The 27,894-nt window shown below is 44.9% G+C and overlaps 1 protein-coding gene across 1 annotated transcript in view; it reads left to right on the top strand.

Moving 5' to 3' along the window:
- Positions 1–3,119: 3,119 nt before the first annotated feature.
- The window catches only part of EMC2 (ER membrane protein complex subunit 2), a 57,108-nt gene continuing 32,333 nt past the window's right edge, over positions 3,120–27,894 (top strand). Inside the window, exons 1-3 of the mRNA XM_053246914.1 lie at positions 3,120–3,268; positions 23,464–23,577; positions 26,441–26,505. Of these exons, the coding sequence (XP_053102889.1) occupies positions 3,211–3,268; positions 23,464–23,577; positions 26,441–26,505 (237 nt within the window). The 5' untranslated portion in view covers positions 3,120–3,210. The remainder of the gene's footprint in view (positions 3,269–23,463; positions 23,578–26,440; positions 26,506–27,894) is intronic.

Raw genomic sequence — 27,894 nt, forward strand, 5'->3', positions numbered from 1 at the left:
GTGTATATATATATATATATATATATATATATATATATATATATATATATATATAAAACTTCATGAGCTAAGCTTCAGTGGGGAGGGGTATTTTAAAATCGGCCGCCGGGAGGCAGCGGGACAACCTGGCCTGACCAGGCCATGCCGTCCGGGGTAAGGGGGGTAGGTGGCAGCAGCAGCGGCAGCAGCAAAGCCTGGCCTGTCCACAGGAGTCAGTGGCGGGACGGCTGTCCTGGCCGTCCAAGGTAAGGGGAAGGTGGTGGCGGCAAAGCCCAGTCTGCTGGTGGGAGGCAGCGGTGGAACAGTGCAGGTAAGGGGGAGGCGGCAGCAGAAGCGGCAAAGCTCGGCCTGCCTGCGGGAGGCGGTGGGTTGCTAGATTGGCTCCGTGGGACGGCCGTACCGGCAGCACGAGGCAAAGGGGAGGCGGCGGCAGTGGCAGCGAAGGGGGCGGGAGGCAGCATGCCAGGCCGGTAAGATAAGAAAGTGGCGGGGAAGCAGCAGAGAGGGAAAGAGAGAGTGCAGAGTGGGGCAGGAGGAAGGGGGGCAAGAAAGAGTGGGGCAGGAGGGAGGGAGGGGAGCAAGAGAGAGTGGGAAAGGAGGGAGAGTGGGGCAGGAAGAAGGGGGGAAACAGCCAGCCCCAAATAGCACACAGATGCTCTGTGCGAGTAGGCTAGTTACTAATTATTATCTATATATATAATTCTCCTGGGTGTGCCCAGGGAAAATGCGTCTCGGCAGCCCAGCTGATTGGCTGGGCTGCGGAGGCGCCTGATTGGCTAAGGCACACCCAGGAGAATTGGCTGGCTGGGTGGCCGCTGAGGCGCGGCGGCCGTGCGCAGGAGAGGCGGCCATGGCTGGGGAGACAAGCAGCAGGGGAGCCCGGCCATGGGGGCAAGCGGCGGCGGTGGAGGGTTCAGTGGCCGCGCAGACAAGCAGCGGCGGCGGCAGCGGGCCTGGCTGGTGGCCCCACAGGCATGGCCGAGGAAGCCAGAGGTGGCTGGCAGGCCCGGCGGCCGTGGAGCCAAGCGGCAGTGGCGGCGGGCCTGGCCGGCAGCCGAGCACACAAGAGGCAGCATTGGGGGGCATGGCCGGGAGACCAAAGATTGCAAGAGGCTCGGCCTGGGGGCAAGTGGCGGCAGAGGACCTGGCGGCTGTGGAGCCAAGCGTAGGCGGCGACGCGCCTGGCCGGCGGCCGCACAGGAAAGAGGCAGCATCGGCGGGCATGTCTGGGAGGCCAAAGATTGCAGGGGGCCTGGCTGTAGGGGCAAGTGGGGACACGTGACAGAGGAGACGGTTGACAGGCGAGACTCAACGCTTAGTCTCCCACACTGTATCGGCGGCTACAGATGGAGACTGAGGGACATTTGAGGAAACATGCTGAAAATGTACAGACTGACAAAGAAAAAGGGACCATAGTATAATAAATAAAATAAAAGAGGGCAGAATAAGTGGCGGGGGAGAAAACTGAAGGGATGAGGGGGTGGGGAGCTACGGAGAGCCAGACTGTGAGGAGAAACAAACACCAGATCTCTCCCCCCCGCCGCCCAAGTACTACCTTGAAAAACATAGGTCCAAGAGTAGCCACACTCAACACTAAAAACAAAAACATAACCCCCAAGGACTTTTAGGACAAATACTGGGGTAAGAGCTCGGGAGGAGAAAGATGTTCTGTGTGATTCCATAAAAACATTCAAACAAACAAACAAACAAAAAACCTGAGGGCTTTTAGAGACAACACTGGGGAAAGAGGTGGGCCAGGCGGCGGGGCAGGGGTGGCGGCGGGCCAGGCTGTGGGCCAGGCGGCGGGGCGGGGGGTGGCGGCGGGCCAGGCTGTGGGCCAGGCGGTGGGGCGGGGGTGGCGGCGGGCCAGGCTGTGGGCCAGGCGGTGGGGCGGGGGTGGCGGCGGGCCAGGCTGTGGGCCAGGCGGTGGGGCGGGGGTGGCGGCGGGCCAGGCTGTGGGCCAGGCGGCGGGGCGGGGGGTGGCGGCGGGCCAGGCTGTGGGCCAGGCGGTGGGGCGGGGGGTGGCGGCGGGCCAGGCTGTGGGCCAGGCGGCGGGGGTGGCAGGCGAGGCTGTGGGCCAGGCGGCGGGGGTGGCAGGCGAGGCTGTGGGCCAGGCGGCGGGGGGGGGGGGTGGAAGGGAAGACAATGGGGCAAAGGATGAGCGAGATGGCAAGCGATACACTGGGGCAGAAGGTGGGTGATGGAAGGCGAACAACTGGGGCAAGAGGTGCTGGGAGGGCAGGCGAGACACTGGGGCAAGAGGTGGGGGATGGAAGGTGAGACACTGGGGTGAGAGGTGCTGGGAGGGCAGGAGATACACTGGGGCGAGAGGTGGGGGGATGCAAGGCGAGACACTGGGGAAGTAGGTGGGGGGATGGAAGGCGAGACCAAAAAAAAAAGACAAACGGGGGGGGGCGGGCTTTTAAGGACAACACTGGGACAAGAGGCGAGGTGGATGGAAACCAAAACACTGGACTGTGAGGGACAAGGGTAGCCAGTCTTACCACCACCACCAAAATTAAAAATAATTTAAAAATGAAAATTAGATGGTCTACAGTAGCCACACTCCCCACAAAAACAAATAATATTTAGCTACTACCTGACCCTGCTAAGAGGAGAAGAAAAAACCCCCACAAAACAGCAGGGACAAAAAAAACAAAAAAAAAAAAAACACCTAACCAAATACTTGAAACACCAACCTCCCCCAAAGAATCCCAAACAAAGTGCACTGATGCTCAGAAAGAACTGCAAAAAGACAACGAAGACACATTGGGTGAGGGGGGGAGGCACAACTGAACAACCAGCCAAATTCTCACAACACAACTCCAAAAAGTAAGTAAACTACCGCACAGAAGTTCTGTGCGGGTTCAGCTAGTTGTACATAACGTGTGAGAACAAGGGCAATGAGCGGCAAGTGCCCCCATCCGTAGAATCACCGCCCCCGCATAACTGCTACACCTAGTCTATGTCTTCTGTGGCCTCTCAGAGACACGAACGCGTTTACCGGCACAACTTTCCCACAGAGCCCGCTCCACCCAGAACGACCCCTTCGACTAAGGGTCAGTTTGGTGGAGACGGGCGAGCCCCGGCCGCCCTATTCCCGTCCTCCATGCGCCCAGCCAATCAGGTTCGGTTCTGTAAGAGCGCAGACAGGGCCAGAGGTGGAGTGGGCGGGGATTCGGCTGCTCACGTGACTGCAGCGAAGGCAGGATGCGGGCCGCCGGCAAGATGGCGAAGGTCTCGGAGCTATACGACGTGACCTGGGAAGGTAACGCGTGTGGGAGCGGGGCGGGGAAGACGAGGGGTGCCCGGGGGCGGCGGTGACGGGCCCGTGCTGGAGCTGGGGGTCCCGCCGATTCTGGGGTGCGACCTGGGGCAGTGGTAGGAGCCCCTTCCCTTCCTCTCGTCTCTTAGGCTTCAACCGTCCCTTGCCCCGCAGACGCCCGCAGCTGGGCATGTAGCCCCGCGCTGGGCGTCCTCTCAAGCCCAGTCCACGCATCATTCAGGTTGGCGGACTTCACAATCTCCATCCTGTCGTCGTATTCGCAGGGGGTGGCATAGGAACACAGGAAGCTGTTTTCTCCTGCGTCAGAGCCTTGGTCCCTCTAGCTCAGTGCTGTCTACACAGACTGGCAGTTGCAGGCAGGAATCTCAGCCCCGTCTTGGAGATCTCAGGGAACTCCTAGCAGGCTGGCAGTTCTTTCCAAAGCAGCCCCATCCCCTGAGGATAATATCTCACGGTGCTCACATGTTGTCTTCCATTCAAATGCAAACCAGGGTGGACCCTGCTCAGCAAAGGGGACAGTTCATGTTTGCTACCACAAGACCAGCAGCTTTCCTCCCTACAAAGGGCAACCTTAATTACCCCCTTTCTCCATACTCCCCCCCCACACACCCAGTTTCTTTATGGTGGGAGTGGGAGTTATAATCCATCTTGGTTATTGCAGGTATTGAACCTGGAGGCTTCATAGCTAGACACAGGAAACTGCCTTACACCAAGTTTGATCTTAGCTGGGGTTCATATGCACTGATTGGCAGAAGCTCTCCACGGTTTCAGGCAGGACTGTCCTATTTCTGCCTGGAGGTGCTGCTAGGGATTGAACCTGGAACTTTCTTAATTCAAGCAAATGCTCTGCCACAGAGCTCCTGCCCCATCCACAACATGTAGCTGGTTTACTTGACTGCCTTCTGTGTTCCTCCTCCTCCTTAACATGGTTCTCCCAGATTCATTTCCTGAAAAATCTTTTGAGTTAACCCCTCAACCATCATTCCCAACTGAATAAGCACAACTGGACATCATTGGCTCTCTTTGTCTCCCTTTTCTCTGTTATTATTATTTATTATTATTTGACATTTATATCCTGTTCCTCCAAGGAGCCCAGAGCAGTGTACTACATACTTGAGTTTCTCTTTCACAACAACCCTGTGAAGTAGGCTAGGCTGAGAGAGAAGTGACTGGCCCAGAGTCACCCAGCTAGTTTCATTGCTGAATGGGGATTTGAACTCGGGTCTCCCCAGACCTAGTCCAGCACTCTAACCACTACACCACGCTGGCTTTCTCTCTGTTGCCTTACTCACTGTCAACATTTGGATTGCAAATTATTTGAGTCAGGGGATATGTCATGTATGTTGATGGCATTATGTAAGTGATTATCATCATAATAGAGAGATGTGATATATGCAGCAGAGTGCTATGTGTGGCCATTGACTGAAGGGAGCCTCTAATTTCTGACATATTTGACAGTGTCTCCTTTCTGTTTATTGATACATATGTAGAGGTGCATACTGAAGATAGGTAGTCCATATTAATTTATTAGCCTTCAGCATATGTGCAGTGAAAGTGCTTCCCCCACCCCAATACAAGCATGTACTTGTTTGGATGTGGTGATGTTTATGTAGAGATGAATAAGGTAAAATGTGCCATCGAGTCGGTGTCAACTCCTGGTGCCCACAGAGCCCTGTGGTTTTCTTTGGTAGAACAGAGGAGGGGTTTACCATTGCCTCCTCCTGCGCAGTATGAGGTGATGCCTTTCAGTATCTTCCTATATCGTTGCTGCCCGTTACAGTACCAGCGGGAATTCAGACTGGCAGCCTTCTGCTTGTTAGTCAAGCATTTCCTCACTGTGCCACTTAAGGTGGTAGAGATGCATACTCAGGATCAATTAATGTATTTCAAATATCCCTTTGTTTTCTCACTGCTTGAGTGCATGGTAATTAAAAGGTGTCTTTATTACTGCTGCGGTTATTCTAATCCATATTAATGTCTGTAAGTGTGAGACAAAGTGAAATCGGAGTGTGATTTTTTTTTTTTTGCATAATGATACAAGCCTGTCACATCTGTGTTTCACATCACACCTGTATCCTCTTCCTCACAAGAGCTCAGAATGGTATACATGATCTTACTTAAGTCTCACAGCTACCTTGTGTGTTTGTCTAACTTAAACAGTGACTTGAGCCAGATCACTCAAATTAGGTTCATGGCTTTGTGTGGGTTTATTTATTTGTTTACATTTGTATACTACCCTTTGTCTGAACCCAGATTTCCCCTGCCCAAATCCATACTGTTGTCTTCTACACTGCAGTGACCCTCTTCATACTACTGTTCTTTATCTTTGTCAGAATTTTGTATATTTGTTGCTAATAGACTGCCCTGGCTTTGAAGATAAAGCAATGTCAGCGTGTAGCTATGACTAGACAAGGAGGGACAAATGTCCCTGGGCCCCTGAGAGGGCCTCTGCTGTCTGGGTGACCGCTCTTTGCTCTCCTTCTGGTGCTTCTCTTGGGGTTGCGGGGGGGGGGGGGGGGGCGTGGCGGCTATCTTCATTTTTTGTCCCAGGACCCACTCTGACTATGCGCCTGAGCAATGCGATGTATTTTATTGTGTCTTGTGATCTGAGGCCAGATGGATGGTCTTGGTATTTGTTGGGGGTGTGTGTGTGGGGGGGAGATTTTTTGTTGTGATTCACCTATGCTGCATCTTGCTTGGCCTTATTCATAAATTCAAACTGCTTATGAAACTGGGGCGAGGGGTGGGCGGGCTGTATGTTTGTTTTGTTATGCTTCACAGCTAGTATAATTGCCCTCATATTGCTGATGCTGAATCTGAGAAGGTTGTCCTGCCAAAGGTCAACTTGAAAGTTTATGATGCGATAGCTATTTTGTAGCTCACTCTCTTAGCCACTATATTCTGCTTGACCTCAGTATATACCTATATAGAAAGGTGGTGGGGTTACTGTTATGGTGAACGTAAGACACTTGCAGCCTAATCCTGTGCATGTTTACTTGGAAGTAAGTTCCAGAAGTTACAGTGTATGAAACTTTCCTGCTTTCTGTGTTATTTTAAAATCATTTTCCTATGTTTTTCTCTGTACTTGGCCTCCAAGTAAAGTGTATCGTTAAGTGTTCCCTCTCTTAAAGCTTAACCTGGACTAGGAAACTGCAACTTCTCTGTTATGAGGAAAAATCTTCTCCAGTCAGAGGAAGTTTCACAAGAGCTGATTCTTTCCACCTTCCTCTTGTAGATCAGACTACATAACTTGAGACCCACAAATCTGAATGCAGCAGCCCACCAGGGGCTTATAAGCATATTTCTACTGACTCTGTGAGGCTGTAAATATCAGGGTTGTCACTCATTTTATAGGTCAGTATGTGGCTGGTGAGGTGCATTTGGCTTGATGGTCACACGTAGCAGGGGCTTGATCTAGGCTGTTGGATGGCTAACATGAGTATATGTGGCTATGTTTTTTGTGCAGAATCTTTCCCCATTTATTCACATCAGTCTAACATGAATAATCTATGGATATTATAGTACTAGCACAGTATTGTCAGGCTTTGCAGTTATTTCTTGTAACTATAATAATCATGAAACTATAGTGTGGAGAAGGATCAAAAGCCGGTACAACATACTACTGCTTCTACAAATATTTTTACATTGATTTTCAACAAAAGTTCTCAAAGTGGTTTACACAGAAAAATAAGTAAAAATGTTTCCCTGTCCCCAAAGGGCTCACAATCTAAAAAGAAACATAAGGTGGACGCCAGCAACGACCACACTGTGCTGGAATTGGATAGGTACAGTTGCTCTTCCCTTGCTAAATATTGGAGAATCCAGACTTTAAAAGGTGTGTATTCGCTCAGTTAGCAGGGATTCAACCCCTTGCTTTCTAAGTTAGATGAAAACAATTGCTATTAGGGATGTGCACGAACCTGTTCAGAGGCCCTTTTACAGGCCTCTGAACAGGTTTGAACGACTGGCGGTTTGGGCGATTTGAAGGTGGAGGGATACCTTTAAGGGTGGGGGGAGGGTGCTCTAACCCTTCCAGCCACATTTCCCCTGCCGGCGCTGCACTTTAAGAAAGTCTGGCGGGGTGGCAGCGTACCTCCATGGTGTCCACTGCCTCGTTCGACTGGAAGTGACTGGAAGTACCTGATGCACATGCACACGTTGCGCCTGTGTGTGCACATTGTGCTCACTCGTGCACACACCCACTGCACGTGCTCACACATTTTCTGATGCCCACTCAGTTAATTTTAGATCCCGCTCAGGTTGAATCAGGAAGGCCCCACTCTGAATGCATGTGCGCACTCACTGCCTTGATACTTCTGACCAGAACAACTCATTCCGCACAAAGATGAGAAAAAATTAGAGCGAACACTTTGGGTACTTCTTATCACTTCTGGTCTGACAAGACGACGGGGTGGCAGGGAGGTACTCTGCTGCCCTGCCGTACCCTTTTAAAATGCAGTGCCAGCAGGGGAAACGCAGTGGGAGGAGTAAGAGCACCCTCCCCTGCCCTGAAAGGTAACGCCCCCACCCCGGTTCCGTGCACATCCCTAATTGCTGTCTCCCAATGTGTAAGGGGAGAGCACTAATTGATTATTTATTTCATTATTTATATCCCACTATCATAGGCTCACAGAAGCCTGCAGCACTTCTTCTTTGATATATTAGGTACCTGAGCAGCATACGAACTGTTTCTACATGGCTGCTTCCCAAGCTTGTTGCAAACTGGGAAAGCAGCTATGTAGGTTGAGCAACCAGTGCCATTCCTTCCCGTGTTGGTTTGTCCAGTCCCCCAGGAGGGGCAATATTGGTGCAAGAGGGAGTCATCCGTGTCATGAAACCTGTCTGTCTTGTTTGTGACAGCTACCTGAAGTAGCACCATGTGTGAGAGGAGATTTCTTAGTAGTTGTAAGCATACCTGGCTGGAATTATTTTTGGAGTGTGGAATATTGCCCAAGACAGGATTATGTGGAACAAAAATGTTGGCGAACCATTCTAGTGATTCGCTGTAAAGTACCTAGAATGGTTGGATCATGGGGTTTTTGAATTGGCCACAGGCTCCCACTTCTGGAACCTGTGAATTTTAAATTGCACCCACCTATGCATACTCGAGTTAAAGGCATATCTGTTGTTGAATACGCAGGCTGTTCACACAAGCAGCCCTACCCAGGTAGGGCTGCTCGTGTGGAGCGCCAGGATTAGGCTTGATTGGGTAGCCCAAGATTTTTCCCTGGGCTGTTAGCAAGGTAAAAGGGCACAAGCGTGCCCTTCTACTTTGGTACCTGGTCATGTCTGCTTGGGTTGCAGGCAATCCTTCATGCAGTGCATTGAGAGATTTCTGGAGACTTCAGGCTGTTTCTCCCAGATCTCTGTGCTCCTCCTGGCATTGCCACTTGTGTGGGCATGCCAGCGGCGTTTCCAAGAAGAGGATTGTCTGGGAGGAAGATAGGATTGATCCTGCCTTCCCCCCTGCCCTCCCCAACCCTAAAGCTTAGGTCGTGTGAATGACCTTGGTGTTAACCAAAGCCATAACTTATTACCTCAACACAATCCAGCTTCTCATTAGACTAATATATATATATAACAGAGTTGGAGAATTAAGCCGTTTCATCTGAAGCAAAAGCCCTTCCAGTTAATCAGTAGGCAAAGCAGCTAATTTTCTCTGTTGTGTTCTGCTAATATAATAATCTTCCTGCTATTTAGTAGGTATGTTTTTAAATTTATTTTGTCTTATATGGATTTTATTGAGTTGTCTTGAGGCATGTGTAGAACTGCTAACTTATCTCCTTTCACAAGGAGTTATGGCCAGCAAGTTGTAATATAAACTTGGAAAATAATAATAATAATATTTATTACTATTAATAAAAAATAAAAATGTTGGTTGTACTTTCAAGATAACTGACTGAGGGATGTTAAGCAATGACCTACCACTCTTATGCTAGGAATTGCATAAAAGGCATTGCAGAAATGCAACATCTTGTAATCTGGGACCCACAATAGCATTTACCAAAAATGAATGAATATACAACAGTAATAGCACAAAATATATGCAAAACTGTGTAAAGTGATTGTGATGTTCTTGCTTATATGTTTCTAGGGTGCCCATTGGTTTGAGCTGCACATCCCTGAAGTGTATATAGAGTGGTGGCTAAGAGTGTGATCAGGAATATGATCATTGATTGCCATCTGCAATACTAGAGAGAATACTGTTTTACAGATTTGTAAAGATGACTGAGATGATGTCTGTGAGGTACTGTGAATATTCACAGGCTCTAAATAAATCATGGCTGACTTCCTAACTAATGAAGTGCTGGTTCAGAGACATATTTGGGGTAGCATAAGCAGCTGCAGAAGGAAGGGAAGATGGTTTCCACTCCCTTCAAGTTCCGGCACAGCCCTCTACACTGCTGCACCAGTTCTTGGTCAGGTTGTCGGCCACTAAGTCTTATAACCATTAATATTATGGAGGGAACAACCCCATTGTCGTCTTGCAAGTTGGGTAGATGGAAATGTAGATGCTAAGCTATGTAGATGTTAAGTACATGTAATGTAGATGCTAAGCAAAGCTCAGGCTTGCTTTCAAAAAGCAGCATGAGAATATCCCACCTCTCTTTATGATTGGATCCACATTGAACTGCATATAAAAGGAGTCTTTAATTTTCTGTTTACTAGAATATGACATTTTTTTGTAATGTTCACACCTCTCACATTAAAATGTTGCAAACTGCTAGGCCTCTTTTCATTATGGCCTGACAGCTGGAATTGAAGTATACATGTGCAATACTATAGAGAAAAAAGGAGGCTCTGAACTACTGGTTGAACTTCATGAGCTGTCATCATGAAAATAGTTCAGGGTGTACAATCTAATCCAAATAATATTGGGATCCCCCCCCCCCCCAAATCAAGTGATTCATTATAAAAGTTAAAGTTTGACAAATGAAAACTTGATCCAGACAACTGTTTTGTGAATAAGTATCGGAATTATAGTAAATATATGAAAGCTTGCCAAAGAAAATAGTAATCAAAATGGGTGCAAACTAATCCTGAGTTAAATCATTCTAGCTCTAACCATTGTATTTTATTTCATGACAAATGTATACTTTATATTTCTTTAAAAATGTGAACAGGTATACTTACAAGTTGTTGTTTTTTAGCAGCATGTTTTTCAAGAGTTTGTATGAGTAAATAGTTTTTAAAAGACAGTATTTTCCAGTGTCATATCCTATACATTATAAGGCTAACAAGCATACCTTAAGCTTGCTATTCATTGTACAAGCATCTGTGGCTCTTGCCATCATTAATTCCATATTGGATAGCAATATATGGAACAGTTACTACTGTTCTTTCTCTTAGGTTAATTCTGTCATTTAAAACTTGATATAAGTTGTTTTCTAAACATGAGAACCAATCTTCTTGACCAAAAGTAGAATCTGTTCTGGTTGAGAGGCCTGAAATAACAGGTTTTTGTGTTCTGTGCTTGTATTTTGGGTTTTCTTCTGTATAATTATGTACATTCTGAACTTTTCTGAGATGATCCATGAACATTTTATTTTTTTTAAAAATGAGATCCTGTCTTATTTTTTCCAGAAACAAACTCAGGGCAGTAAGCATTGCAGCTACTTAAAAAGAACTATCAAGCTGATAAACTGTACAATCCCAGTGTAGTAGAAGCAAGTCCTATTGACGTTCACTGGAACTTCCTTCCAAGGAAACATGCTTGGAATTGTAATCAGAGTCTCCCAGTGATTTGCACTGCACCGGCCAGCGTGGTATAGTGGCTAGAGTGCTGGGCTAGGACCTGGGAGACCCGAGTTCAAATCCCCATTCAGCCATGAAACTAGCTGGGTGACTCTGGGCCAGTCACTTCTCTCTCAGCCTAACCTACTTCACAGGGTTGTTGTAAGGAGAAACTTAAGTATGTAGTACACTGCTCTGGGCTCTTTGGAGGAAGAGTGGGAAATAAAATAAAATAAAATCCAAGCATAATTTGGAAAGCATTATTAAAAGAGTTCTAGAGTGACTGCTGCTGAGATAGTGCTCATTATTATGAGGAGAAAACAATATGCTACCCACATCTTACAGAATTCTTATGCCTTACAAGCTTTCCCCTCTACTAGTGATGGCTTATGGCAAGGTGATTTTGGTTAAGCGTTCGACACGGAGAGGAAAGGGTAAGGCCTCGATTCAAATATTCCCCCTCTCCTGCTGCTTGGAACTTCTGGAATCTTTTTTGTTTTAAAGCATCATCAGAACTCCTGCTAGATACCTTATTTGGTCTTTAGAAAAGTCCAGACCTATCCACCTTGTCCTGTGATCCTTCTTGTTGCAGTAGACATGGCTGTATTTCTGTTGACTGTTTTAAGCCGAAATACAGGTGGTTATTGGCCAGCTGCCAATTTGAATAGCATTCTGCCCTGGCCTCACTTCAATTCTAATGCACAGAATAGTTTTGCAGCAAGTTTTTAAATGTGAAGGGATGTGTGCATGTCCTCACTGATGTTTATGTGGCTCTTTACTATTGAGGTGGGGGATGGGGAAGAAGTGCAGTTTCCCTCTCAGGAGGGAATTTGTCTTGACCCGAAGTTGCTTACAGACCTTTCTAGGCCAGGGCTTCACACCTTTTGGCTCCCCAGCTGCTGTTAGATTACAACTCCTTAATGGCCAGTGTTCAGAGTTGATAGGAGTTGAACAGCAGCTGGAGGATCGAAGTTGTGCAGCCCTGTTCCAGGCACTTCTACAGTTGGTTTTTTGGGATAGAACTGTGAAAACTGCTGTTGATATGAAAGACTGGTAAGAAAGAAAAACTGCTATTGGTAAGCAGACTGGCTCCATTCCCCCCCCATAATAGCAGTTGAGGATTCCCCCACTTTCCCCATATCCATTACACTTGTCCAGTTGTCCACCAAATAGTCATCAGCTGCTCCGAAACTTGTTCGACGAGTGGCATGTAAGTGATATAGTTTAATAGCTGAGAGATTGAACTACAAATGGGTTCCCAGTTCAGGTTTCACCTCTGCCGTGAACTCGCTAGGTGGCCTTAGGCATATTATTCCCTCTCAACCTCCCCATCTACAGTATGATAATTGCCTGATATTATAATATTATTATAATTGCTGGTTATTACCTTTAAAGCTCTGAACGGCTTAGGTCCAGGTTACCTTAGAGAGCACCTTCTGTATGATCCCCACCATACGTTGAGGTCATCTGGAGAGGTCCATCTTTGATTATCACTGGTATGCTGCTGGCACCTTGGAATCAAGCCTTTTCTGCAGCTGCTCCTGGGCTATGGAATGTACTCTCAACAGAACATAAGAACAGCTTTGCTGGATCAGGCCCGAGGCCCATCTAGTCGAGCATCCTGTTTCTCACAGTGGCCCACCAGATGCTGCTGGAAGCCTACAGGCAGGAGTTGAGGGCATGCCCTCTCTCCTGCTGTTAGTCCCTTAACTGGTACTCAGAGGCATCCTGCCTTTGAGGCTGAAGGTGGCCTGTAGCCCTCCAACTAGTAGCCATAGATAGACCTCTCCTCCATGAAGTTATCCAAACCCTTCTTAAAGCCATCCAGGTTGTTGGCTGTCACCACATCTTGTGGCAGAGAATTCCACAAGTGGATTATACATTGTGTGAAAAAGTACCTCCGTTTGTTGGTCCTAAATTTACTGGTAATCAATTTCATGGGATGACCCCTGGTTCTAGTGTTATGTGAGAGGGAGAAGAATTTCTCTTGATCCACTTTCTCCACTCCGTGCATGATTTTATAGACTTCTATCATGTCTCCCCGCAGTCGTCTTTTTCCTAAACTAAAAAGCCCCAGGTGTTGTAGCCTTGCCTCATAAGAAAGGTGCTTTAGGCCCCTGATCATCTTGGTTGCCCTCTTCTGCACCTTTTCCAGTTCTACACTGTCCTTTTTTAGATATGGTGACCAGAATTGTATGCAGTACTCCAAGAGTGGTTGCACCATAGTTTTGTATAAGGGCATTATAATATTAGCCATTTTATTTTCAATCCCCTTACTAATGATCCCCAGCATGGAATTGGCCTTTTTCACAGCTGCTACACGTTGAGTCGACACTTTCAACAAGCTGTCCACCATGACCTCAAGATCCCTCTCCTGGTCAGTCACCGACAGCTCAGATCCCATCAGCGTATCCTTGAAGTTGGGGTTTTTCATCCCAGTGTGCATCACCTTACACTTGCCAGCATTGAACCGCATTTGCCACTTTGTTGCCCACTCACCCAGTTTTGTGATATCCTTTTGGAGCTCCTCACAATCCGTTTTGGATTGCACTACTCGAAGGAGTTTGGTATCATCTGCAAATTTGGCCACCTCACTGCTTACCCCTACTTCTAGATCATTTATGAATAAATTAAAAAGCACCGGTCCCAGTACAGATCCCTGGGGGACCCAAATTCTTACTTCCCTCCATTGTGAAAACTCTCATTTATACCTACCCTCTGTTTCCTGTCTTTCAACCAGTTAGCAATCCACACATGTACTTGTCCCCTTATCCCATGACTGCTAAGTTTCCTCAGGAGTCTTTGATGAAGAACTTTGTCAAAAGCTTTTTGGAAGTCCAGGTATACTATGAGAAGTGGATCACCTTGATCCACACACTTGTTGACACTCTCAAAGAACTCCAAAAGGTTGGTGAGGCAAGATTTACCTTTGCAGAAGCCATGCTGGCTCACTCCCAGCAGGACCTGTTCTTCTATGTGCTCTACAATTTTATCCTTGAGGATGCTTTCCATCAATTTGCCTGGAACGGACGTTAGGCTAACCAGCCTGTAATTTCCTGGATCCCTTTTTGAAAATTAGTGTTACTTTTGCTACTTTCCAGTCCTCTGGTACAGAGACCGATTGCAGGGATAAGTTATATATTTTAGCAAGGAGGTTGGCAATTTGACATTTGAGTTCTTTGAGGACTCTTGGATGGATGTCATCTGGCCCTGGTGATTTGCTAGTTTTCATTTTTTCCAGACAGTTTTGAACATCATCTCTTGTCACTTCTATCTGACTCAGTTCTTTAGCCTCCATCCCTAAAAATCCTGGTTCAGGAACAGGTATATACTCAGTATCCTCTGCCGTGAAAACGGACACAAAGAACTCATTTAGCTTCTCTGCAACCTCCATATCCTCCTTAATAATCCCTTTCACTCCCTGATTGTCTAATGGTCCAACCGCCTCCCTGGCAGGTTTCTTGCTTCTGATGTACTTAAAGAGGTTGTTGTTATTCCTCTTGATACTTTTGGCTAAATGTTCCTCAAACTCTCTTTTTGCCTCCCTTATTGTCACCTTGCATTTCTTTTGCCAGAGTTTGTGTTCTTTTCTGTTCTCTTCATTTGAACAGGCCTTCCAATTTCGGAAGGAAGTGTTCTTCCCTTTTATGGCTTCCATGATGGTACCTGCTAGCCATGCTGTCATCCTCCTGGACTTAGTGGTGCCATTCCTCCTTTTGGGTTTGCAGTCTAACTGGGCTTCTAGTATTGTGTTTTTGAGTTAATTCCATGCACTCTGGAGCGAAGTGACTCTCCTGATTTTCCCTTTCAGCTTTCTTTTCACCATACTACTCATTTTGGAGAAGTTTCCTCTTCTGAAATTCAAAATGTCTGTGTTAGACTTCCTTGGTGATTCTCTCCCCATATGTATGCTGAATTTGATGGCACTATGGTCACTGTTTCCTAAAGGGTTGATGACACAACATCCTGCACCAGGTCCTGGGTGCCATTCAGAATTATTTTATTTATTTATTTATTTATAAGGCTCAGGGCAGTTTACAAGTAAAACATAAACCATTAAAACCAACAACAATTAAAACAGAAATAACCAATTAACAATTAAAACATCTTAAAATACAATTAGACAATCCAAACCATTAAAATCCTGAAAACCAGGTTTGAAAATTAAAACTAATTCTAACCCTTGAAGGCCAGGCCAAACTCTTGAAGGTCAATAAAGAATTAAGATTGCGGATTTCTGCTGGGAATGCATTCCACAGCCCAGGAGCAACTACAGAGAAGGCCTGCCTCTGAGTCGCCACCAGATGAACCGGTGGTAACAGGAGACAGACCTCCTCAGATGACCTTAACATGTGGTTGGGATCATGTAGAAGAAGGCGCTTTCTAAGATAACTCGGACCCAAGCCATTCAGGGCTTTAAAGGTAATAACCAGCACTTTGTATTTTGCCAGAAACATATTGGAAGCCAGTGTAACTGTTTCAAAACAGGAAAAATATGGTCTTTCCGGGTTGTCCCAGAGACCAATCTGGCTGCCGCATTCTGAACCAATGGAAGTTTCCGGACTATGCACAAAGGCAGCCCCACGTAGAGCGCATTGCAGTAATTAAGCCGTGAGGTTACCAGTTGTTGCACCACTGTTTTGAGGTCATCCTCTTCAAGGAATGGGTGCAGTTGTCGGATCAGCCAAAGCTGATAGAAAGCACTCCTGGCCATGGCCTCCACCTGAGATACCAGGGTGTGGCCTGGGTCCAGGAGTACTCCCAAGCTGTGCACCTGCTCCTTCTGGGGGAGTGTAACCCCATCCAGCAAAGGAAGATCTAACACACCCCTCAGAATCTGAGCCCCCACAATGAGCCCCCACAATGAGGACCTCTATCTTGCTTGGACTCAGCTTCAATTTGTTCTCCCTCATCCAGCCCATTACTGCCTGTAGGCAGGCATTTAGAAAATGAGTGCCATTTCCTGAAGATGAAAAGGAGAAATAGATTTGGGTGTTATCAGCATACTGATAACATCCAGCACCAAACCTCCTGATGACCTCAGCCAGCAATTTCATGTCGATGTTAAAAAGCATTGGTGACGGAATGGAGCCCTGAGGGACTCCATATAATAGCTCCCGTTCTGAGGAGCAACTGTCACCAAGCTCCACCAACAGGAATCTACCCAAGAGATAGGAGCGGAATCACTGCAAGGCAGTGCCCACTATATCCAACTCCCCCATGTGATCTGGAAGGATACCATGGTCGATAGTATTGATTGCCACCGAGAGATCCAGAAGGATCAGCAGAGTCACATTTCCTCTGTTGATTCCCTGGGAAGGGTAATCCATCTGGCCGACCAAGGCTGTCTCAACCCCATAGCCAGCTCTAAAGCCAGTTTAGGTAATCAGTTTCCTCCAAGACTGCCTGGAGCTGGTCAGCCACCACCCTCTCAATCACCTTGCCCAACCAAGGGAGATTGGCTTGTAACTATCCATTACTAAGGGGTCCAGGGAAGGCTTCTTTAAGAGTGGTCTAACCATTGCCTCCTTCAGACAAGGAGGCACCCTACCCCCCCTCAACTATGCATTTATGATATTAACTAGGCTACCTCCAACAATCTCCTTGCCAGATAGAAGCAGCCAAGTCAGGCAAAGATCCAGAGAACAGGTGGTAGGCCGTACCGCCCTAAGCAGCTTGTCCACATCCTCAGGAGTCACAGATTGAAATTGATCTAATCTAATACTGCAAGAGGGATCGCTGGACACCTCCTCCATAGATCTTACAGAAATAGTGGAGTCCAAGTTGGCCCTAATACAGGAGATCTTATTCGCAAAGAACCCATTAAAGGCATCACAGCAGAGCAACCCCGGGGACTGATTGGAAGTAGGAGCAGAAACCAAACTCCTCACAACCCAGGATAGCTCTGCTAATTAAGTCCAAGGTCGCCTCTTCTCTGGTTGGTTCCAAGACCAATTGTTCTAGGACACAGTCATTCAGCATATCTAGAAATTGGCCTCTTTGTCATAACCTGACTGTGAATTTACCCAGTCTGTGTGGGTAATTGAAATCACCCATAATTACAGCCCTGCCTCTCCTTGATGCCTCCCTGATTTCCTCCTGCAACTCCCAGTCACTGTCAGCATTATGATCCGGAGGGTGATAGCACGTCCCCAGTAGCACGTTCCCTTTCCGGCCTTGTATAGTCACCCACAGGGTTTCTGTGGAGGACTCCAGTGAACCTAGGTTTTCTAGCTTGTTAGATTCTATCCCTTCTTTAACATACAGTGCTACTCCACATCCAGGCACCCCTCCCTGTCCTTTCTATAGAGTTTATATCCAGGGATAAAAGTGTCCCACTGGTTCTCACTGTTCCACCATGTTTCTGTTATGCCCACTATGTCTATTTCTGCATTAGCAACCAAGCACTCCAGCTCACCCATCTTGGCTCGGAGGCTTCTGGCATTGGCATATATGCACCTATACGCTGAATCTCTCACCTGATGTATGCTATCTTTCTTTTGACTCTTTGACCAGCTGGCACAGGCTCCTGTCTGCTCTTTATGCGGTTCTGCTCTGTCCCCTTCTGTTTTATCTGAATCCTTTGCACCCATGCTCTTTAAAGGATGGCTTTTGCCAAATGGGATACTGCCCAGCTCCCATTGGCTGTTCCTCAGGCATCATTTTAAAAGCTGCTCTGCAACCTTTTTGATTTTAAGCACCAGAAGTCTGGTTCCATCTTGGTTCAAGTGCAGCCCGTCCCTTTTGTACAGGCCTTGCTTCCCCCAAAATGTATCCCAATGCCTAACAAATCTAAACCCCTCCTCCCGGCACCAGCGTCTCATCCATGCATTGAAATGCCTCGGCTCTGCCTGTCTCACTGTACTTGCGCGTGGAACAGGTAGCATTTCTGAGAATGCTACCTGGGGGGTCCTGGACTTCAAAATGCTACCTATCAGCCTAAATTTGGCTTCTAGGACCTCCCGAATGCATTTCCCCACATTGTTAGTGCCGACGTGCACCACGACAGCTGTCTCCTCCCCAGCACTGCCTAGGAGCCTGTCTAGACGCTGCGTAATGTCCGCAACCTTTGCACCAGGCAGGCAAGTCATCGTGCGGTCAACACGCAGGTCACAAACCCATCTTTCTATCCCTCTAATGATCGAATCACCCACTACAAGGAGGCCCCCACTCCCCAGAGGAGTATCCCCTGTGCAAGAGGATATGGGCTCATCATCCACGGAAGGAGTCCCTTCTAAAGGAGCATTTCCCTCTTCCTCAGACCGATGTCCTCTTCGCCCAAGACCTTCATTCTCCCTGACAGCAGCGGAGCTACCAGCCCTGGAGTGGGATGCCTCTATCACATCCCTGAAAGTCTCAACAACATGCTTCTCTGTCTCTCTGAGCTTCTCCAGATCCGCCACCTTGGTCTCAAGGGAACGAATTTGTTCCCTGAGAGCCAGGGGCTCCTTGCACCGAGCACACACCCATGACTTTTGCCCATGGGGCAAATGGTCATACATGTGGCACTCTGTGCAGTACACTGGGAAGTGCCCCTTCTCCTGACTTTCTATCTTCATACTGTTTTTGTTGGCTGTTTACAGTATTTAGAGAGAGTTTTTCATAGAAATTCACAGACATTTTTGCATAGTTTTTCATAGAAATTCATAAATTCATAGGCTCATTCTTGGCCTTTAAGAGAGCCCTTAAAGCTTCTTGTTTTGGTCTGGCCTTCCAAGCTTTTTAAACTGTTCTTTAAAACTTATTGTTTTAAATAGTTGTTTGTGTGGTGTTGTACACCACCCAGAGCCTTTGGATGGATAGGGCGGTACAGAGATGTAATAAATAAATAAATAAATAAATAAATAAAACTGACTAGGCCTGTGGAAATATTTAGCACTGGATATCCACCCAGCCTCCCGGGCACACTATGGGTCGGGTGGGCTGGGGTGGAGTGATAGCTGTTCCCACCACTCACCTCTGCACAATGCTGTGATTTCCCCTTCTTTAAAGGGCTTGTAGGGCCCCTTAGAGAGAAATGGAGCCCTGCCAGCCCCAGCAACATCTGTGAAGGTATGTGGGAAGTGCTGAAAAAGACACCATTTCCCAGCGCTGCCCGTGTGCATGGTGCTGAGTGGGCCATGCAGATGATTCATCTTCAGATATTTGGAGCTGAAAATTTGCATAGGCTTAACACTGACCCAGTTTATATGCTGTTCTAAGCACTGCAAGTTAATGCCTCTGGAAGTGCATGTGTTGTGCGAAGACGTATTGCTCTATAAACTTCTATAATAAAGTAAATGAATGAAGATATCACTTCTGAATTAGTGCTAGTGCCACAGTTGTAGTTTGGTGGAATGCTGTTCTCTTGCTCCACAGAAATAATTGTGTGCAATCTTATTCATGCTCATTTGAGAGTGAGCCCAACTGATCAGAGTGGGATTCGTTTCGAAATAAACACGTGGAGGGCTTGTACTGCCAGATACTTAATGTGCTCATTTTCAGGGATCAAGTGACAAAACATGGCCTAGGACTGAAATCCACGACTTTGATATTGAATCATTGCGTTTGAAAAGTATGCTAGCATGGAGACTTTAACAGTGGGCCAAGTAAATTAATGGAGAAAATTTTCATTATTTTCTGTGTGCTTAGACTGTCAATTTCTGTGATACGCTTTGCATTCACTTTCATTCTTTCTGCCTAATTTTTAATTTCCAAGGGTCGTCTGGTGTCAGGAACCATTTAGTTTTACTCATGCACATGAAATGTAACCCTGTGGTGGTTTTGGTTGACTTTCAAAATATAAAATGCTGCACAGTACCCGTGCTGTTTTCTTCGAAGAGATCTGAGATCATTCTTTGTGGATGGAAGCACATGTGGCACAGGAACGGGAGGGAGCTGTGGACTCAAAATTGTTTAGTTTGAAGCTGACAGTTTTGTTAACTGATAATGTTTGAAATGACAGAAAGGCCAACACATTCAGAGTTGTATATTTTTATATAAAGATGTCATTTAAAAATAATGCTATATAAGTCATTTTGCATTTAACATTTGCATTTAACAAGCAAATTCAATGAGCTTCCCCCCCCCCAATGCCTTCTGTAGTAGTCTGTGCCTCCCTTCATAATAATATTGCTAGTCTGAAAACCAAATTCTTCACAATTTATGAAGGGTAAAAAGGGCACTAACATGTATGCTGATTTTAAGAATCTATTGCAGATCTTTCAAGTTCTGGTCTATAATAAAACCATTTTAAGCTTGGAAAACAATCTTTTGTATCCGTTAGTGGTCTGTTCCTGCCCAAAGAGTCGTATTGTTCCCTTAACATGGTTTGCTGTATTCTTACCAATTATATGTTGGTTTCTGTATATGTTTTTTTGAAGTTCTGAAAATGTGAAAAATGTAGCGTATTAAGTATTTAAAATTTTGCTTTTGTCCTCTTTATCTTAACAGAAGATGTTGTAATGCTCATGAAATGACTTATTGGGATATTTAGAATAGCCATCATATTTTAAAAAATCTATAAAAGATGTACATAAATGCTGTCATATTAATTTTAGTGGTAATATTGGATTTCTGCATCTCTCAATGTGATTTTATATCTGTTTAGGGGATATGGGGAAGACAACTGCATAAATTGATATTCCCATTTTACAATTCTGGCTGGGCTAGAAATGGGGAGAACCCACGCCACATTGTACTTTATGAGAACGCTCAAAACAATCTGCGAATTCCCAGATGAAGCTGTAGTGGAAAATGAAAGTTCTGGCTAGTTCCATTACAGCTGATACAATGAAGCAATGATAGCGTACTGTATAGCCAATTTAAGATGAAGCACTCTTCCTGCTTCTCTCCAAGCTTCAAAACATGTTCAACTGCATGTTTGTATTAAGAAACACTTCCCAAAGCAAGTGTAAAATGTAGTCAGATCTCCCATGGAAAGGGAGCTGGAAAAAAAGCAGTCACACATGAGCGTTATGACAAAGGTCACCCGTACAAGTACTTTTAAACTGACAGTTCAATTCCTTGGTGCCATAAGCCTACAATTCAGAAATTTGTACCTCGGCATGTGTTTGAAATCCCAAAGGTGTGTAAATGATGAGGCATGATGTTAAGCATGATCAGTCAGTCCAGAGTTAGATACATTGAAGACTGATCTAAGAAATAGAATAGGTGATAGAAAGTTTGAGAAGTTACAAGCACTGGATGCAGAGCTACAAATACAGAATGGGGGATCGAAAGAAACTAAATTATGTAAATTTCAAAGGGACTTGAGGGATTTCACTGAAAACAAGGTTTACTCCTGGCATAAAGCAAATAAAAAGTTGAGAGCTGATACAAAGTTGGTCTCTTTTGACTTGGTCACGGACGCATGTGGAGAGTCAGTATAGGTGATGCTTCTGGAGAACGGATTTAATATTCATCTCTTCCTGAGGGTACTACTAGAACATCCAGACTTCTTTAAGGTATCTCCAGAAATGGGGATTATGCCAAATAAAGCAGGGTATGGGAATAAAAGAAATAATACAGAGGACCTTGTTGTTGTTTGGGGCATTATTTTACGTTAAGTTGATTATTGTTTGTAGAATTGCATGAGATGTTTGTTGTGGTTTTAATGTTTCCTTTAAGGCTTTTAAGTACTTGTAGAAATGGTCCCTGTAAACTGGAGGTAGGGGAAGTAATTACTGTAGATGGATTACAATTGGAGCAATGTTATTTAAGCTTTAGTGTTGGGATAGGACTGCATCTAGGGAGCTACTCTACAGAGCATAGGAATTTTACTTCTGATAGCAGTACCATTGGTGGCTCACTGCGAGTAGTAATATTTTTGTCTTCCTAAACAGTTACGCTTGAAATGAAATGATAGTTCTGTAGTCTTAATATGGACGTCTATATTTATAGTGATCTGGTGGATACAATGAAGTTAGTACCAACATAGCCTGTATTTTGAGGCTCTGCCACTGAAGGCCTTATTTTGGCTGAAACACATCTGATGATTCATCAGGACAACAGTTAGTTTAATATTTGGCTTCTTGCTCACCACAGGAAAGCACCAGTGGTCCGTCTAATTTTTTCCCCATCTCTGTGTGGAATGAGTTTTGTTCTGTGCGGCAGTATTAAGGCAGTGTGTGTGCACCTGTATTCAGAATGGGGCCTTCCTGATTCAACCCGAGCAGGATTGAAAATGAACTGAGCAGACATCCAAAAACTTGTGAACGTACGCACGTGCACACGCCAGCAGTGGAAAGCACCATTGGATTCTTTATGGACTTCACTAATACCAGTATATCTGATTATGCCCTGGGTATGGACTATTAGTGGAACTGAGTAGTATACATATTTCCACTTTTTACTTTGAGGTGATACTGGTTTTATTCTTGAATTAAGTCTTTTGTGCCCTTTATTATATTATGAATTTGTTAGGTATTATAATTCTAAATAATATATTTTTATACATTAGATACGGTATGTATATATGTATATCTCATTCACATGACCTCTGGCTGCTACCTTCCCCGATAGATGAGCAGTGGTCATCTGTCCTTCCACTGTGCCATGTGTCCACACAAGCAGCAGTGCAGCAAAGGCCAGAATTGGACATGGGATGACTTCTCCCTCCCGCATCCCAGAGTGCCCTACAGCACAAGCAGGGCAGCTGACGCGGCTGCTCATTAGAGCAGCTGACGCGGCTGCTCATTAGAGCAGCTGACGCGGCTGCTCCTTCCATCTGGCTTGCTGCTGGAAATGTTGGTGGGCTGGGCGGAAACCTTTTAACCTGGCGGTGATGGTTCTCACGATTGTTTGCCGAGGTTAAATGAATTGCAGAATATCAGATGAAACTCATATTCTTTTTAAGCTTGGCATAATGGCAGGTTTAAAAGTTGGGCTAGCGGGGGCAGAAGCGGTGGGATTGAGAGCGATCCCAGTGCTCCACATGAGCAGCCCAAACCAGGTTGGGCGGAGCCCTAACCAGGTTGTGCTCCTCATGGTAATAGCCTTGATGTCTTTGTGAGACCATCTTGCTGCTTGCTCAGACTCCTGCTTTGGTTCCATATTTTTATTTTTATTTTTGTCTGCCTAGAAAACAGATTCCCAGTTTCTTAGTAGAAGAAATGTCTTAAGTTTCCTCCATTTCAAAAATTATCGTATTCATATCAAAGCGATCTGTATTGGAAACTAATGGTAGATGTCCTGGGAATTCAAATCTGCATGTGAGGAACAGGTTTAAATTCCCCCAAGTGATAGACTCGTTAATCTGGTATCCGAAAATTCATAAATCCAATAACATTAGTTTCCACAAGGTATGCCAAACATGATCTCAAAGCTCTGGGCTTGAAATTACAAGAGCAATTACCACTGAGATAAATCTTTTGTTGTCAAGGGTGAAATATATGTCTCATTCCATTCTAGAAATATTAATTGGTTATTTGCAATACATGGGAACCTTTATTTTTGTCTTTTAGAGATGCGGGATAAAATGAGGAAGTGGAGGGAAGAGAACTATCGGAACAGTGAGCAGATAGTGGAAGTTGGAGAAGAATTAGTTAATGAATATGCAGCCAAGCTTGGTGATGACAGTAGGTTATAATTATTTCAAACTTGTTTTATGTCTAGTTTGTTTTTATTCTATGCAGCTGGTTTTGTTACCACACTGATTTCCCCTATAACACCCTCCATATTATTTTACTTACTCTCCACTTTTCTGTTATACACTAATGTATGGTACACCCATTATTTTTGTAACCTCAACATCTGTCAGTATTCCTGAGTCTTGATCTGTTTTCCAACTGAAGGGTGTGGGCAGAAAGATATATACCTAATAGGATGTATAGCCTGGTCTGCTAGTCACGTGAATACATTTGAGAGAACCCTTGGCCAAGCATCCTTGGACAAATTTCACTCAGTGGTTTCCTGCACTCTTCTGAGGGATGGTAAGTTTGAAATGGAGAGGGAAGGTTATTCTTTAAATTAAACCATAACTTTAGCCTCGTGGAATCAATATAAGGGCTGCTTTTATTATAATGTTGGGCATAAGAATATAGGGTGTGCCTGGATTTTCATTATAGACAATATTTTTGCATTTCAGGAGTTCATAAGCGCACTATACTAATGCTCCCTTGACAGAAACTTGGCACGCCATGTTTTATACCAGGAGGGAACTGTTTAAAAAGAAAGTCACAATAATGCAATTTTCCTCTTTATAGAAGCACAGGATAAAGCATCACTGTGTTTTATGGCACGAAAGCTATAAGGTTGAGTAAGGCTCTTTTGTAGGCAGGAAGGGAATAAGTATCGGTGATTTGTTTTTAATGAGCTCATTCTACTTTCTCTTTCTTTCCTTTCTATAACTTAGTTAACCTAATTCAGTCAGTATGAGTTTTATTTCTGGCAAAGGTCTCAGAGATCAAGATGGGTATACCCTTTATTTAATTTTAGGAAGTTTTGGTCTCAATAACACTTAAGTTACAAAAAACTGAAGCAATATTTCTGAAATGGGTTCATTTCTTTTAGCACTCGACCGGAGAGCTTTCACTTTGGGGTGTTGCCAGGAGATGTCACTAATACATCTCATAATGATGAGCATTCACGGCTTTCTCCTCCTCCTCCTTCGTCTTCTTCTTCTTCGTCTTCTTCTTCTTCTTCCAGAGAGGATAGTCTGGATAGTGTATGCAGGGAACTTGCATATGATGATACGTCACAGTCATTTCTGTATTTTTATTGTACAGTTGTCTTGGGAATGAAAATGTGAAGTGCCCAAAGACTGGTTTGCAGTGGTCCCTCTAATTTTTCTCATCTCTGTGCAGAATGAGTTTTGTTCTGGGTGGCAGTATCAAGGCAGTATTTGCACATATGCAATCAGAATGGGGCCTTCCTGAGTCTACCTGAGTGGGATCTAAAATGAAATGAGTGTATCCAAAAACTTGTGAGCGCACGCACATATGCATGCCTTAGAGGGAACAGTGCTGGTTTACATGTGTTGCCTTTGTTCCTGAACCTAATGTAAATTCACTGGGTGGTGAACAAGGCAGGGAAGTTGAATACACTATTTACTGTTATCACTGATAGCAACGTCCACTTGTGGAGTATATTATCCTGAATGAATCCCCCTTACTTCCGTTTGTACGATCAGCTTCATTTTTGTTCTCATGGGCTATGTAGCTGCTGCTCTAATTATCCATAGAGGGCTTAGCCAAGTCTGTGTGAGAGAGCATGCCAGTTTGTATGCTTATAGAAGTGGTGGAAGATGAAGCAAAAATTATTCCATTTCTTCTGCTATACTGTAAGGGGGAACTTGCAGATCTCTCTTGTGATGTACTGTGAGCCCCCGATCCTTTCATTTTATAGTTTCAAGTACTGTAGGGATGTATCATAAAGGTCTACATACCTGTCTACTCTAGACTAGTGCCATTGCTCTTCAGCACTGAACAGCCTCAGCATAACAAGAGAACCTAAAGTAAAGGTAAAGTATGCCGTCGAGTCAGTGTCGACTCCTGGCTACCACAGAGCCCTGTGGTTGTCTTTGTTAGAATACAGGAGGGTTTTAGTTTCATATATATTCACCGATTTTAGATGGTTATAGGTAAATAGCCTCGTGTAAGTATGTGCATGCGAGAAGGAAGAGTAATAGTAATAGCAATAGCAATAGCACTTACATTTATATACCGCTCTATAGCCAGAGCTCTCTAAGCGGTTTACAATGATTTAGCATATTGCCCCCAACATTCTGGGTACTCATTTTACCGACCTCAGAAGGATGGAAGGCTGAGTCAACCTTGAGCCCCTGGTCAGGATTGAACTTGTAACCTTCTGGTTACAGGGCAGCAGTTTTACCACTGCGCCACCAGGGGCTCTTTTAATGCAGGACTGGGAGAGGTTTCTGTTAATTTTGTAGCCATAGATGAACAATGAGGTAGGTCACATTCAAGGGAAGTGCACATTTACCTGAATTCCAACATTGTTTCGTTCTCAGAAGCTGTCTCTCAAGAACTTCTGCAATCAGTTCTAGTAGTAGTTTAGGGATTTGGTAAAAAGAACTTATTTAAAGGAAAACTGGAGAAAAATAGCACACATGTCTTGGCAAAAATTGCCTTTTTGAAAACCATTCTTCAGCCAAATCCAAACTTATTTTGAATCCTGGCGAACTCAGGATCATGGCCTTAATCTGAGTTCACAAGTAGCTATGCAGGTTTAGTAATAGTGCATTGCAAATGTGGATCTGTGTATAAGAAGACAGATGCAAATTGGGGAGCTTTTAAATGTGTTGAGTAGTACATATTAAACTTGAATAATACTGTAACAAGTTCATATTTCAATAAGGAGTGGTTATACTCGAAACAGAGAAGAGGATGTCATCTCTTCTAATCTCCATAGGCTTTAGTAATTTATTAAAAATAGTAGTCTGCCTTTCATATGACTGGTGTCTCTTTTGTTTGTGTGTAGTCTGGATAATATATGAACAGGTGATGATTGCTGCCTTGGACTGCAGTCGGGATGACTTGGCACTGGTAAGCATGCTAACTGACTTATTGGACAAGTCTTCTATTTTCTTAGTGTGGAGCTATTCAGGCTGATTTTGTGGAGCTACAGTGGACTTTTCCAGAAGGCATGTTCCTACCACAACAATGCTGTTGAGGAATGCCAGTGTCTGTGAGCCAGGGCTTGTGGACACACCCCATGGAATAGAGGAGGTTGATGTTCCCTTGGCTGGTATTGTGGGGCTGGGTACTGTGGGGTTCCAGTGGTAGTGGCAAGGACCTTTGTCTGGCTCTCAGCAGCTTCTGTCTTCTACCGGTTTAATGGTGAGGAAAGACAGGAATGAGGGGTTCACATGGATGCCCTGGATGAGAGAGGAAACTTCATGTGTTAGCAAGGGAAAGTTCCACCCCCTCGCCTGTCCCCAACCTTCCTGCGGAGACAAAGTCCAGCAGCCAGGCCCAACACTATGTTTGATCACTGGCTGTTCTTTAGGCCTCTGCTGAGGAGCTCTTGTGTTCCTTACCTGGTTCATGGGGAGGTAGGTAGCCTGCTCAGCAGAGACCTAAAGAGCAACAGCCAGCCCTGCCAACAGTGGTGTCCTTGGCTGGAGTCTGCATATGTCAGACAACTATGAGCTTTCTTTGAGAGTTTTACAGACTACTGCTGCATTCTCGCAGACTCATGTTGCATCATTTGTTGTGGGGGGAAATGCACTCCCCTCCATATTTGTTGTTGTGTCACATGTTTGAAGGTGTCACAGATACCTGTTTTAACACTATGGATGTGTGTTGTTTGGAAAGGCATTTAGGTTTGTAGAAATATTAAAATAAACATACCTACACCAAGCTTTTGTTTGTAATGATTACAGATCTTTCAACAGTTAAAAAATTGTATAGTGATTTGCATACAAACTGACTTCCATATTGAGAAGGAAAATGATGTAAAATCTTCTTAGTTTATATCAGCTGTTCAAATAATTAAAAGTTACTTGATCAATCTAGTATTTTTTCTATGGAGGCTGCTGTCAATAACTTGCATGTGGGTTTCATTGCATAGCTCCTATAGGAATGTTGTTTATGTAGGGAATATTTTTCAATTTAACCAAAAAGAAAGATATCTACAAAATGGGTAACATGATACCAAAAGAGATTGCTCAGAAAAGGTAAAAGAGCATGTAAACATTTATATTATATGCTGAAGTTTTGATTGGAATGTTTGTTCAATAGTTCTGCAGTAGGCTTGAGCTCAAAGAAAGTGTGAAAAGGTATAGATTTCTTGTGCAATGCATTAAGACTATTTATGAATTTAAGTAATTGTATTTTCAAGAATAATATAATCATGATTATTTGTGCTTTGCTTTCATAAGAACAGCCTTGCTGGATTGCCCAAGGCCAATCTAGTCCAGCATTCTGTATCTC

The sequence above is a fragment of the Hemicordylus capensis genome, chromosome 4, assembly GCF_027244095.1.
Source record: "Hemicordylus capensis ecotype Gifberg chromosome 4, rHemCap1.1.pri, whole genome shotgun sequence".
Taxonomy (NCBI): domain Eukaryota; kingdom Metazoa; phylum Chordata; class Lepidosauria; order Squamata; family Cordylidae; genus Hemicordylus; species Hemicordylus capensis.